The sequence below is a fragment of the Plectropomus leopardus genome, chromosome 4 (genome assembly GCF_026936395.1).
Source record: "Plectropomus leopardus strain MGB_pleo_1.0 chromosome 4, ASM2693639v1, whole genome shotgun sequence".
NCBI lineage: Eukaryota > Metazoa > Chordata > Actinopteri > Perciformes > Serranidae > Plectropomus > Plectropomus leopardus.
In genome coordinates, this window is record NC_142179.1 from 36,348,673 (window position 1) to 36,362,876 (window position 14,204).

The 14,204-nt window shown below is 36.8% G+C and overlaps 1 protein-coding gene across 1 annotated transcript in view; it reads left to right on the plus strand.

Annotated features, from left to right (window-relative positions):
- The window catches only part of arid3c (AT rich interactive domain 3C (BRIGHT-like)), an 88,913-nt gene that overhangs the window by 74,160 nt on the left and 549 nt on the right, over positions 1–14,204 (plus strand). Inside the window, exons 4-7 of the mRNA XM_042488553.2 lie at positions 3,514–3,697; positions 4,286–4,530; positions 8,755–9,045; positions 10,779–10,868. Of these exons, the coding sequence (XP_042344487.2) occupies positions 3,514–3,697; positions 4,286–4,530; positions 8,755–9,045; positions 10,779–10,868 (810 nt within the window). The remainder of the gene's footprint in view (positions 1–3,513; positions 3,698–4,285; positions 4,531–8,754; positions 9,046–10,778; positions 10,869–14,204) is intronic.

Below are 14,204 nucleotides of genomic sequence, written 5' to 3' on the forward strand. Positions count from 1 at the left end.
CTGTGAAGAGAATTCTTATGGATACAATAAGAACCCATTTTCATTAAGATATCTCAAGGTCAGAGGTCATGAGGTCCCTGTGAAATGGCCATGCCATTTTCAATCCCAAAATTTAACCTAATTCTGGGGTGTTATCTAGTCCCTTTCCTGACAAGCTAGCATGATGTGAGGTACCACTAGATTCCTCAGGTCTTTTAGTTTCATTTGATACCAGTATCATCAATTAGCTTTAAAACTCAACCCATTTACAGCCTCTTAAATACAGGAATGTCAGCTGAGTTAGCCTGGAATAGATGGGATTTTAAAGTATTACCACGATACGCACAAACACACACATGCACATCACATTGCAATTAAGGTGTTCTATTCTAAGATAAATAAGCAATACTGAATGTAATTATTGGTTTGGGTCTTTATTGGAAAATATAGATGTCTGACCATCAGCATGTTCCAACCTCCACCTCCTCCTCCTCCCTCTCGTCTTCATTTTGGGAGTTGAACAGAGACAGATAAACAGTTGTTCTCCCCTGTGACGCTGCATTAATCGTTCATTTCATGGGTTAAAAGAGCAAAGTCAATGAGGAGAAGAAATTCTCATCCCATTATCGGCTTGGAGGTGCAAAGTGAGCGCATCAGCAATGAAGCCAAGCATAAAGATGATTACTGCACTACCAGAGCTCCTGATGCTCCACATCGCTCCAATTACAAACTCCTCTTCTCTTTGCAGCTGAGGGATTAACCGAAGACGACTGTTGGACTCGGCGCAAAGTGGATTTCTTCCACTCTGTCCACCATAGCTCATTGTCATAATGATACATGGCCTGATGAGATAGTTTGTGCTGACAAAAGGCCTCCATCCTCACTCTTTTATTCCTTATATCTCTTTCAGGGAATCAGAGAGCTGAATACATCACCCTCAGTATTGAAGGCACATAAATCTTGTTTTAAGAGGCTTGTCTCAGCTCAGATTCTGTCAGACAAAGGCTGAGGCTTTTATTTATTACCTCAATCCTTGTTTGGTTGGCTATTGTGTCTTCAACAAAATAATAGTTTTATAGATCAGCACGGATACACATTATAATCAGTGGTAATAAAGATAAAGCTGTAGGAGGAGGGCGGAGACTGAGGAGCTTCAGTGCCGGCCGCAGAACTCGATTCTTCCAGCCATTAACTGCACTTCATGCCTGCCCCAGGACACACGCAAACAATTTTTCATGGCACATAAAGTGTTCGCTCTTATTTTCTCAAGTTTAAGCGCAAATATATGTGTTCATCACAATTAGTACCTATAGTTTTCAGTTAGGGTTTGGCTCACTGTTAAGTTAACCCTTTAAAAAGGTGGAACATCTTTTACACTGCTTTCAGATGCCGCTCACAATTATGAAGCAGCTGTATAAATGTTTCACAAATTCAAATCAATTAATATATTTAGATGAAAAGAAAAAAGGTGGGGGGAAAACTATATTTAGAATCATCAAAATTAAATTACAGTACAAAAGTTATAGCACTTTTCAAGGTCTGTTTTTCTTTTTTTAAATTAATTTTGGGGTAATTTTCTTGTACTTTTCACAGATTTCTTACTAATTCTGGGGTCATTTCTTTCTTTGCTGCTCATTGCCTTCTTCTCATATTTCGATAGAAATTAAACACATTTGCTCAGGTTTTAAGGGGTAAAAACTGAGCAGTAAAATGCAGCACATTTGTCTGTCTAGGGAAAAAAACTATTTTATAATTATCATAATTACAAGTTTAAAATTATGTTACAAAATCATTAAAATTATTAGAAACTGTTAGAAAAATTATTAGAATTTTCAGGGTTGCAGTAGAGCATGTACTGTAATGTTGGCATTGTACATTTCCACAAATCATGGATACATTACATTTGTACATTATTATGTAGCGAACACATCAACAGCGCTGTGTACTTAGATTAAGGCACTTGGTGGTTTGGAAAAGATCATGTGATGATTTAAAATATCTGGTTTGTTGGTCTTGAAAAGTGGCATACGCCTTGATGACACACAGCCTCTCAAAGACGGGAAGTCGGCCGGCAATTAACACAATCACAAAAGTTAACATGTTACGCCTTAATAATTACACATTACATATGTTTACATCACTTTTGTCCCATGCGTACTTATTTTAACTAAAACCACAATCTTTTCCTAAACTTAATCAAGTATATTTTTGTAGAATAAAACAAACTGCAACTATTGACATTATTTCCATCTTTTATGTAAATTTAACACATTTTGTTCCCACCATAATGCATTGTCAAGAGGTTGTGTCCATTGAATGTATGTATTTCTGTGAGACTGTTTTGAAATTTGAGGAGTTGCAGTCCTATTTTAACCAGTATTGTGCATCTTGAAGGTGCTTATCAGAGTTTCACACTGACATAAAAAAAACAGTCAATAACAATTTACTTGTACAACTAAACACTAAAAGATTGCAATTTTTATCATATAAAGAGAACTTTCTTATAAGATCAGATTTGTTGAGCTTTATCTTTCTGTGTCATTTCTTTACGCGGACTCACAAACCTTATTGTGAAGGTTCATTCGTTACCTGCAGAAATCACTTTTTTGTCTCAATCAAGCTTCTCCTGCACTTCCTTCACCAAAGAGCGATGTCGAGGCGGCGCAGCTTCAGATTTACTGCTGGCATTGTCTCGTGAGAGGGGAGCATCAATCTTTTGTTTTAATAGTGTCTCATTCGTTCACATGCCAGCACCGCGAAATGAAGCCGTAATTACTGGCCTTAATTGATGTGGTTTTACCACCTCAGACGATACTTCAGAGCTCTCCTCCCCCCGCACTGTATAGGCCCCACTGCTGTTGTTTGCACTATATTTCTGCGGCTATTGATCGCTATTATGGTAAATCCGATGGGCACAATGGAACTCTATCAGCAAAATGCAGGTTAATTATCTCAGGGTCAACCACTTTGGAATCTTCACAAAGAGCCGGCCGTTCTCTCTTTATTGCCTGACATTAAATTGCAAATACAAATTATTGTCTGAGCCCCTTTATTTTGCTAATAAGGGGGCAGGCTGGCAGTCATTAATGGAAGATTACCTCCCATTTTCCAAAGATTGTATTTGTGAGTTTTAAACAGGTCCAGACTAATTTATATGTGCTTCTGTTGCTGTTTCTCTCTTACGTTAATTACTTTTTACTTTATTTAATGCCTGACGTGTGGAATTTGTGACCAGCTTTGAAGTTTGTCGCCTTACATAATTAAATAAGATTTTACACAGAGTTTCCTTCAAGAGATCATTCCATCATGTCATAGAAATAATACACTTATAATCGATGCAGCCGTTTCCAGTGGATGCACAGATAAGACATTAGAAACTTTTTTTTGAAAGTTATATTTTCTGCCGTTAACAGAGCTGTCAGACTTTTGACTGGCTGGAGATAAATTGGCCTTATAAGAAGGTGCAGAAGCCCATCGATGGGAGGAACCAAAGTTAATGGAATTGATTGTGGATATTGTGTTTGCTTTCTGCAGGGACTCCAGTGAATCGGATTCCTATCATGGCCAAGCAGGTGTTGGATCTCTACATGCTCTACAAGCTCGTCACAGAAAAAGGCGGCTTAGTGGAAGTCATCAATAAGAAAATATGGCGCGAGATCACCAAAGGCCTTAACCTCCCTACCTCCATTACCAGTGCAGCTTTCACTCTCCGAACACAGTGAGTACAAGTGCCCATGATAACCCCACGACTGATAACCTGCGCTCAGTGCTTCGAGCGCCGCGGCCAGCCACAAGTGTGTGTCTACAATGATTGACATGTTTTTTACATAATCACTGGTGATTTTTTGCATCATGTCTCTGTGGTTTAAGTATATCTGTTATGATTAACCCTTTGAAACCTGGAGCGACATCACTTTCCATGTGCTGCTTTCAGATGTCTTTCACAAGTATTGAAATCAAATGGTCAGATTTCTTTCAAAAATATGGGAAAAATCCATTAAGCAAGTTAATAATAAATGTCCCACAAATTGCGAAAACATAGTAACTTTAGAAGATATTTAATGAAGAAAAATGTCTAGGGAAAAAAAAAAAAAAGCTCGGGAAAAGCTTTATTAAATTATACCTCTTTCTTTGTTAAACCCATGAAATTATGAAATATGTCATTTCAGTGGTCGTGGTTTCAGACTATTTTTTCAATCCCACTCCCGTTCTACAAAAATCAATTGATTGATGATTGATTGACAATATGCAACACAGTGACAAAAAGCAGAGTAAATCATTGACCTCCTCCTCCTCCTCCCTGCAGGTATATGAAGTACCTCTACCCATATGAATGTGAAAAGCGGGGACTGAGCTCCCCCGGTGAGCTTCAGGCAGCTATCGACAGCAACCGGCGGGAAGGCCGCCGGCAGAGCTACGGCTCGGCCATCTTCAACTACTCTCCTGTGGGCACCCCCACCCTCCTGTCCTCACCAAAGATACACATGTCCCACCTATCCATGCCCACTCACAACACTGGCCATATCTCCCAGGTGCCTGTCATCAAGAAAGGTAACGTAAAACAACACAAGATACAAGCTTTGTAGGACATAACTATTTCAAATAAGACAATACAAATATTTAATGACTAGTTATCTTAATTGCAGAGAGAAGCATATTCCATCATATTTTATTAACAAAATCATTATTTTCTAATCTGGTTTGTTGTTTACTGTGTGGAGCAACACTTCCTCCATGTTTATCTATTGTCTTTAGCATAAGGTCTGTTCCCATAGCATTAATTCATCATTATATAACAGTTAGTTCCGACCAATCAATTTGATTGGCCGAGAGGCATTTCATGAGTGATGATATACAGTTCAACATCACTGGGACTGTTAACTTCTAAGTCTGCATGTATCACTCCGCTTCACAGCTGTTCTAAACCGTTAATTAGGCTCACACTGATGGTCGGTAGTTATCTCACGTTATCGTAGATTGTATCAGTGTTGGAAGCGTGTGGAAATCCCGTCTGACCGGCATCGTTGCTCAAAACAATACCTGACCAAAATTCTGCATGGTGCGAAAGCCCTCGACAGAGGGACTTGTTCCCCAAACTGAATTTGAAGCCAATACACAATTTTTTCCTAGCTATAACCATGTGGTTTTTGTGCCTCACCACATGTCAACCACAGTGTTGCTGAAACATTAACTTTCAACATATCTGTGACATAATAACGTACAAATGTAATGCATCTACAGTTTGCAGAAAAGCACAATGTCTGCATTTATGTATACTACTGGAATAATGTAATTAAATGTGCATTATATTATATTTTATAACATTATTTGCCAACTTTCAAAAACAAGTGGCCTTTATTTGAGAATTTATGGTATGTGACAGGATGACATAATAAGCATAACTCGACACAGAGAGGAAATTAAGACAATGTTTTCTTTTAAACTGTGGGTGAATTAACCCTTTAAAAAAACAAATTAAGTGAAGTTTTAACTACTAGTGAAGCTCTCCACATACAAAAATCTGAACAAAAAAAATCTACTTCTGGTCATTATGCAATCACCAGGCCAGATTCTAAATAAACTCAGTCCTTTTTTGTCACCCTGAGAGATGATTAATTTCCTCCTCATGAATATTTGTCAAAGAAACAGTTGCACATGATCTATTTCACACCTCACAACACCTTTTTGAGAAACTCTTGCGTGATTACGCAGCCACCTAAGAAGAAGTTAGCATGTTCACATGTCACAATAGCTGCCTTATTTATATTCATTCATACTCATGCAACTTGTGGGTATTAGGTCATTGGCCCAAAAGAGGAAACATCTTGCAGGACTTCCTCATATCAGACACACTAATGCACCACCAAGAGCATGGGAGTGCTTTGATTACACGTCCTCAAGGAAAAGAAGCAGCGAGTTAATCTGTATAGCGTGCCACGCAGACATCGGACATGTCGAACACGCAGTTATTTTAGTTTCAAGTTATTTTAGTCTGGTCAGTGTACTTAATCTGCAAGGTTCACGTATTAAATATGATCCATTATTTCAATTATGAAATTAAATATTTGAATCTGCCAGCATCATGTGTTACTGATGGATTACCATGTGTGCCTTTATTATTATTATCAGTGCTACTACTACTACTACTACTACTACTACTACTACTACTACTAATAATAATAATAATAATAATAATAATAATGATGATGATGATAATGACAAGTAGTTGTATTATATAGCACTTTTCTGAACAAAGTTACAAAGCGTTTTTCATGAAAGCCACAGATAAAAACAAGGCAACAATAAAACAACAATGAAATAATTTGCAAACAACACAGTGACCATAAAGTAATACTGGGGATATTATTTTAAAAAAGTATAAAAAGAAGCATACAATGGCTGCATATGGATGATAAAACCTAGCCACAGCAACCCTTCAAAATTCCTTTTAGATAATGTGAAAAAAAATGTTGAAAGAACATTATTCATTATTTAACTTATAATCATAATTAGGGTAATTAAATACATTACACTTAATAATTTCTTTTAGATAATGTGGAAAACTTAGTTTGAGCAAATGAACTTTTATGGGTTATCAACTTAAAAACTTGTGTACATAGTTATTGTATTTAAGTATGAATAACACACATTTTTAAGTTGATTCTTCAAAATGTTACGTTTTTCACATTATTTAAAAGGGATTTTACAGTGTCATGTACTGTTATAATGATTACAAACACACATTTATAAGTTGATTACTTGTAAAAATTAAATTGATCCAACAAAATTTTCCACATTATTTGAAAGGAATTTTAAGGAGGATTAAATATTCATAAATGCTTTTCCATAAAAGACTTAAGAAGGGATTTGGACCCAACAACGAAATCTGTCAACCAGATTTCGTTGTTGGATTTATGTTGGGCATTTTTCTTGTAAATATGTCTGGGCTATGAGACCAGTGAAGAAAATGCTGAAAATCAAAAAGCAGGAATGTTTTGTGACACTTCGATCATTTTGGGGGATTTCTAATAGTTCTTGCAACAGTAAGACAAAATACTTTCATTTGTCAAGTATTTACATTTCCACAATTGCCTAAAGGACACGCCTGTTCACCTATTTTATGCATAAACACTGTCTGAATTGATGTTCCATATTATTTACTTTATCTTATTAAGATGATATAATATTAAAAAAAACTGTGATAGAGACTTTCAATATTTTGTTTATATATATATGAAAGTGTCATGTAATGCAGAGCACTGAACATCAAACAAATAAATCGAAGAGCCAAGAAAGAGTGAAGTGAAAAGCAGGACTTAAATACTCACCAGACTGACAAGGGGATGAAGTGCAGGTGGAGAAAAAGGACAGAGAAGCTCAGGTGAGAGGAATCAGGTGATGAGACAGAGGAATAGGCAGCGAGCTGATTGGCTTAGAGACACTGAGGAGCAGGAAGGACTATCGAGACTGATGTAGGACAGCTGTGTGGCTTTCTAAGAGACACTGAGGAGCAGGAAGGATTAATGAGAGTGATGTGAGACAGGTGTGACAGATAAAACAGGCAGGAGACAGACAAAGGCAGGAAGTAACACAAGACATGACACATGGGGCGAAAATCTACAAAATAAATCAGGAAACAGACTGACCATGATGAACACATGAAAGCAAGAAAAACACACACAGAAAACCCTAAAACAAAGTTCAAGAGACAACAGAATATTAATCCTTTGGGGTTTCCATCTAAAAACATAGTGCCATCTTTACAAAAACCTGGCATTTAAAGGTTTAAAGTTCTGAAAATAAATGAATATTTGATATTTATGATTAGACTGACTGATGTTGGTTAAAAAATGAATTCAATGAAAGTAGAAAAGAATATTATTGCATAATATTTTTTAAAGCAAACTTTGAAAAGTGCATTTTGTGTGCAGAGCGATACGATTGTGTGTAATATTTAAGCAGGCCCTGAGGATTAGTAAGTTTATTTGATTCCAGTACTTATAGTAATTGTATAGAATACAAAACAACATTTGTCACATATACTATTATACAGATTACATAATTTAGTGAAATGATTTCGTGCCTAGCTCCAGAAGCAAGTATCAAACAGAAAAACTGAATAAAATAAATTACTTTAGAATAATATGAAATAGCAGGGCGGCATAGTGGCGTCGGCCACAGCAAGAGGGTCACTGGTTTGAAACCCAGTTGGACCGGGGTTTGGTCCATGGACAGGCCCTTCTGTGTGGAGTTTGCATGTTCTTCCCGTGTCTACATGGGTTCTCTCTAGGGTCTCCAGCTTCCTCCCACAGGCAGGTCAGGTTGATTGGTGACTCTAAATTGCCCTTAGGTGTGACTGTGAGCGTGTATGGTTGTCTGTCTATATGTGTGTCGGCCCTGTGATAGTCTGGCAACCTGTCCAGGGTGTACTCTGCCTTCTGCCCGATGACAGCTGGGATTGGCTCCAGCCCCCCCGCAACCCTTATGAGGACAAGTGATTACAGAAAATGAATGAATAATATTAAATAAAATGCTTTTTTAAAAAGCACTTACTGTTAGACATAGACTTTACCCACAAAGCAGAAATGTAGGAATGAAAATGTCGATGTGACATGCATAATGAAGGAGATTTCAATATTCACAGGAACTAGTGTGAATATTTTCAATATACATCTCATTCAAAATGCATATGACATGACTTCTGACATGTACGTGTATGCAGACCTGTGTTTCCACACAGATATCACCTACTTAAAAGGCTCTTTCTCTCTACAGAAGAGCCCATGATGGCCAGCTGTCTGCCCAGCCGGGTGGCCCTCCCCATGTCACCCAGCGGCCATCACGCAGCAGCTGTGGCTGCCCAGGCAGCAGCGGCTCAGGCCGCGGCGGCCGTCCAGGCGGCAGCCCTGGAGCAGCTCAGAGAGAAGCTGGAGAGCGGAGAACCGCCTGAGAAGAAGATGATGATGGTGGCAGAGGAGCAGCAGAGGATCATGCAGCACGCCCTGCAGCAGAACCTGCTGGCCATGGCCACCCAGCTGCCCCTCAACATCAAACTCAACAACAGAGGTGAGATGCTCACAGGGGGTCAGTGCACTGATTTGTCTGGACTTACAGGTCCTCTCTGTCTTCTCTGGGGCTTTATCATTTGCAAATTAAAGACTAGGCAAGAGAGCTTTCTCTGTGCTGTAACACCAGCTGTGCTCCCTTTCTGACAGAAACCCTTCATAGGATATACAATGTTTATTAGTCAAAGCATTAGTGTGATGATATTCAGTAATTTGATTCCTCCTCCTGAAAAGACCAAAACCAAACAGTGGATGTATCTTCTAACAAGTACAATTTGTGTATCTTCTTCTTTTGTGCCATATAGCTCCATTGTTGCTAAAACACATCGTTCAAGTTACAGTGTGTCATTAGGCAGGTGTCTCAAATTGTTGGTTTTGGTCTTTTGATGGGATTTTTTAATTCTGCCAAGATACAATACGATACGATACGATACGATACGATACGATATTGTAAACTTGCATTATTACAGCAGCAAAGTACAAAATAAAGCAAAAGAACAATGTAATTAATAAAAATAAGATGCAAAACTTAACAGTTAAAAAATAATAATAAAATGAAAATAAAACATTGGAACTCATTTAAAGTTAACTTTCAAGTATTATATTTAGATGTGCCTCTAATATAAAACAGTGTTGTGTGGGATTAAATATGCCCATCCAGTATTTGTTGAAGCATTTAACAAGTTTAAATCACATTTTATGTTAGTAGGAATATTCACACTAAGATTCAAAAAGGCCAGAAGAACAGCATAAAAAATTCACATGCAAGAAACAAGCAGCAGGCTTAAAACAAAGTGTACATGTAATACAGGCTCTGATGCATAATGACTATAATGCATAAGTTAAAGTCAGGTGTTAGTGTAATGCTGAGGTTGGTCCTATCAGACTGAAATGACAGCGTGTCTGCCGCTCTGGGTGGCGTGTCAAAAAACAGCTAACATCCCTGCCAGAGAAGCCGTCTGAGATCCAGCTGCCTCAACCGCTAATGTGCACATAGTTCATCATATAACATGTGTAATTTGAAGCTCAGCTCCAGAGATGTTATGAAGAAATAGTTCTTGTTGACCACAGGCAGAATCCAGTGTGTCATGAGTAAAAATGCCTCATGCTGCCAGGCTGTGGCTGTAGCCTGCGCCGCTCGTGACACGCCATAAGTCACATATGACTTAATGATAGAGGCTAAAGGAAGAATAAGGGGCCTATCTGCTCAAGTGTGATATCATTTCTGTCTGCATCACTGCCTCTCTCATATTAGTCATAATAGAGGGCTTTGCACTTGATACGTGATGGAAAAATGAGTGAGAATCTTTCTCAGGTTAATTCCCACGCTGGTCGTCTGGCTCTGGCCCTCACATATAAACACTGTCATTTAAAGATTACACCCAAACACTATTATTTGTCTCCACCCAGATGCACTTAGACGGATAAATTTGTGTTTACACGTGGTTTTATATCACTGAGACGACTTAAGACACTTCTGCTTCTTCAGAGCAGTTATTCAGACAAGTTTTCCAACTGCTTTCAGATTCATCCATAACTGACATGTACAAATGGCCGTAACATCTTTTGACAGTTCTTTCTCCCCAGAACTCTTTAATAAAGCTCTCCTTATCCTGTCACTCTCTGAATTATCACCAATACTCCAGCGGGCGCTCCTCTTGCTTCTTCTGTTCCCTTTCTAAATGCTCATATTGAGTTTTTCTCTCTCTCGTTCTCTGCCTCCTCTCTTGACAGATGATAGACAAGAGACCGCATTGAACCTGTCTACCAACGGCATTAGCAGCATCAACATGTCAATAGAAATAAATGGAGTTGTCTACACAGGTAAATAGAGGGGCCGTTTGCTGATGTAATTGCAGGCAGGAAATTCAATAAGTTATAGCAGCACCCTGGTGCTTAGTCCTCTACGCAATTTGATGTCTTTGCTATAAAATCCATCGTAATGAAGTGGCAGTCCAATAGAGTTAAAAAAGTTAAATATCTCAAAATTGGGCCTGTGGATTTGAGGTCGATGGGGCTTATTGTCTTATGTGCCTGCCTGGAGTGTGTGTGTGTGTGTGTGTGTGTGTGTGTGTGTGTGTGTGTGTGTGTGTGTGTGCGCGCGTGTAGGTAGCTTGTGTCTTGAGGTAATTACTGCCTCTTTACTTTACCATAGGCCATTCATGTGAGGCTGTATATAAGGCCGGTGGCCATCACATCATATCTGAGCTGGTGTTCAACCTGCCACCAGCTGACACATACTTTAAAGGGACAGTCAAGATGTTTTGGAGTGTGGTTGTATAGCGCACTTAACTATAGACAATATATGACTAGTAGATGTCAGTCTGCATGCCCCCGTTTAAGAAGAAGCAGGGCTGGAGTACTGACATGGAAGCTAAGCAATGTACTGCTGCCATTGAGGGCCAGCAACAAAAAAAACCAACATTTTCACTGCTTTACCTTTTTGTCAGATAGCTTGTTCAGATGGGTTAACAGCTTCCCCTTCTCTGCTCTTGTCAAAGCCACCACACTCAATTGACAAAAACATTCATTTTAGCTCACAAGAAATGGTCTACCGCTGCTTCGATCAATTTGTTAGTTTGTGTCATTGTGTGACTTTGGTAAATCCAAACTATCCCTTTTCCCCCTTTGAAACATGGACTTACATCAGTTTTCTTGTGCTGCATTCAGATGCCTTTCACAAGCATTTCAACATTTGAAGCTTGAGCAAAGTGGTTTGATTAATTAAAAAACAAACAAACAATGGGTTAAAAGGCAATCAGCAATGCAGCATAAAATGTCCTGCAAACTGAGAGGGAGAATTAGAAAATTATCAAATAACGAGTATTTAAAATCAGGTTACTGAAAAAAATCTATTTTATATAATTAATTAATTTCAGCTAATTTTTTGTAAGTTTTGTTAAATTGCTCATTGTCTTATTTATATTTTTTTGAAAGAAACAAAGCTTGGGTTTCAAAGGGTTAAACACCAAAGTCCCACAATAACAAAATAACAGTTTGAGGCAGCAGTAGACCCGCGGTTCCTGTGCTCAGGGATGTTGAATCACTGTTTTTCTCAATTTAAAGGAGCAATATGATGGCTTCTTTTTCCCTGTAAAAAAATCACTGTGTGACAACAAATTAAAGTAATAAAAATATTTTAAAAATAGTGCACACTTAATCTGAAATTGTTTTTTTTTTCTGGTGGCTAAAATACATTTGCTGCAGTCTCCTTCAGAGCATTAGATTGCTCAGCTTCCATGTCCAAGTCCAACCTGTCTCTCCAAACATCTTCTGTGTGTGATACTGACTCTGAATAAGCACCACATATAACAACACTTGAAATTGGATCTACCCCTTTAATGTGTCTTTATGTTTGAGACCCTAGTTGAGTAAAATGAAATATAACTGTTGACTGTCTTGTTATTGTCTATGTAATACAGCATGTTCTGAAAAATCTTAAATTCAAATTTACAAAAGTCATTTACTGGCTCAAAACTCATTGTTTACATGTCACCACTGGAAAAGGACTTTCTAAAAAATCTTCAGCCTAGATGGAGTTTATAAAAGATTCATTATTAGTTATCTAAAACATAGTTTGCATGTGGATGTAAGGCCAAAACATATAGAAAAGTTTTGTTTTCAAATAACCTGTACAAGGCCTAACACCAAATTCTTTTTTAGAGCTGTCATTTCAAAAGAACTCAGCATTACTTTGGGCACAGTTACAGATGTGTGTGCTGACGTACGGCTGTACTAATTAAAAGTGAGACTGTGATGCGTCCTCTGTAGACGGATGGATGAAGAGACATTTGAGGAATGTTACACCTGTTTCTCTTGAAATTCGAATTATTTTCAAAAGTTTGCACTTTGTTACCAACAAACTTTAACACACTGAACACAAACCCAGTGGATTCATTTAAAGCAACATAATTTTTCTTGTGCTGCTTTCAGACAGCTTTCACAAGTATTTAAACCTTTGAACCCTGAGCAAATTGGTTTGATTTCTTCAAAAACATGGATTAAACTGCCATCAGCAATTCAGCATGAAATTTACCACAAACAAAATGCAAAAAATTTAGACAAAGGAAAATTACTGAAAAAAAATTACCTTTTGAAAAAAAGGGTGAGAGAGAGAGTCATAGAAAATGATCAAATAAATAGGCTATACTATCAAGAAATCTGTATTCATAATTATTTTGATTATATATTTAAAATAAGGTTACAGAAAAAAATACAAATAAAAATATAAATACAAAAAATATTTATTACTTTTTATATTTATTGTTTTGTTTTAGTTTTATTCTCGTTTTTATTGATTTGTTCTTTTTTGCTTTTTTGCTAATTTCAAGTAACATCTTGGAACCTAACTTATTTCTTGCTAATTTGATTCATGATTTCTTTAAGGAAAAAGGCAAAGAGCAACTTGGTGAGGAATACTCCACAAATTGCAAAAAGTTGGTAGATTTTGAAAATTATTTTGAAAAACTGTATTACAACTTTTTATTAAAAAGTATTATAATTCTAATTACATATTCGAGTTAATGTTACAGAATTGTTGTATTTTATTAAGCTTTTTTCAAGTTTTGTTTGCCATGTTTGTTTGTTTACTCTCTTTTTCATTTTTTGTTTGTCTTATTTTGTTCTGTTTATCAAACTTATTCAAGTTATTTCTTGTACTTTTTACTAATTTCTTGCAAATTTTGGGGTAATTTCTGCTTTTGTTGCTCATTGTGTTCTTACAGTGCTGATGAACAAATCAGGCCAATTTGCTCAAGTTTCAAAGTTTACTTAAATTTTTCTTTAATTACACTGTATATAATCTTTTATCTCGATTTCATTCAAAAATGGAAAGAAGGTAATAAGCAACTTATAAGAAGAAATGGCCCAAAATGAGAAACATATTAGAAAAAAGGACAACAAAATTATATGAAAATAAGATAAAAAGTAAAAAAAATATATATATATACAATTTTAAATGGATTTACCTAAAAAAGGGGATTAAAAATAATAATTCTGTAACATAATTTTAAATATACAAATTTAATTACTAATGATTATTATAAATATGTTTTTCCTAACATTTTAAAAATATTTCTCTAAATCTACAAATTTCTTTTAATTTGTGGGACACTTCTTGCCAAGTTGCTCATTGCCTTTTATTCATGTTTTCAAAAAAAT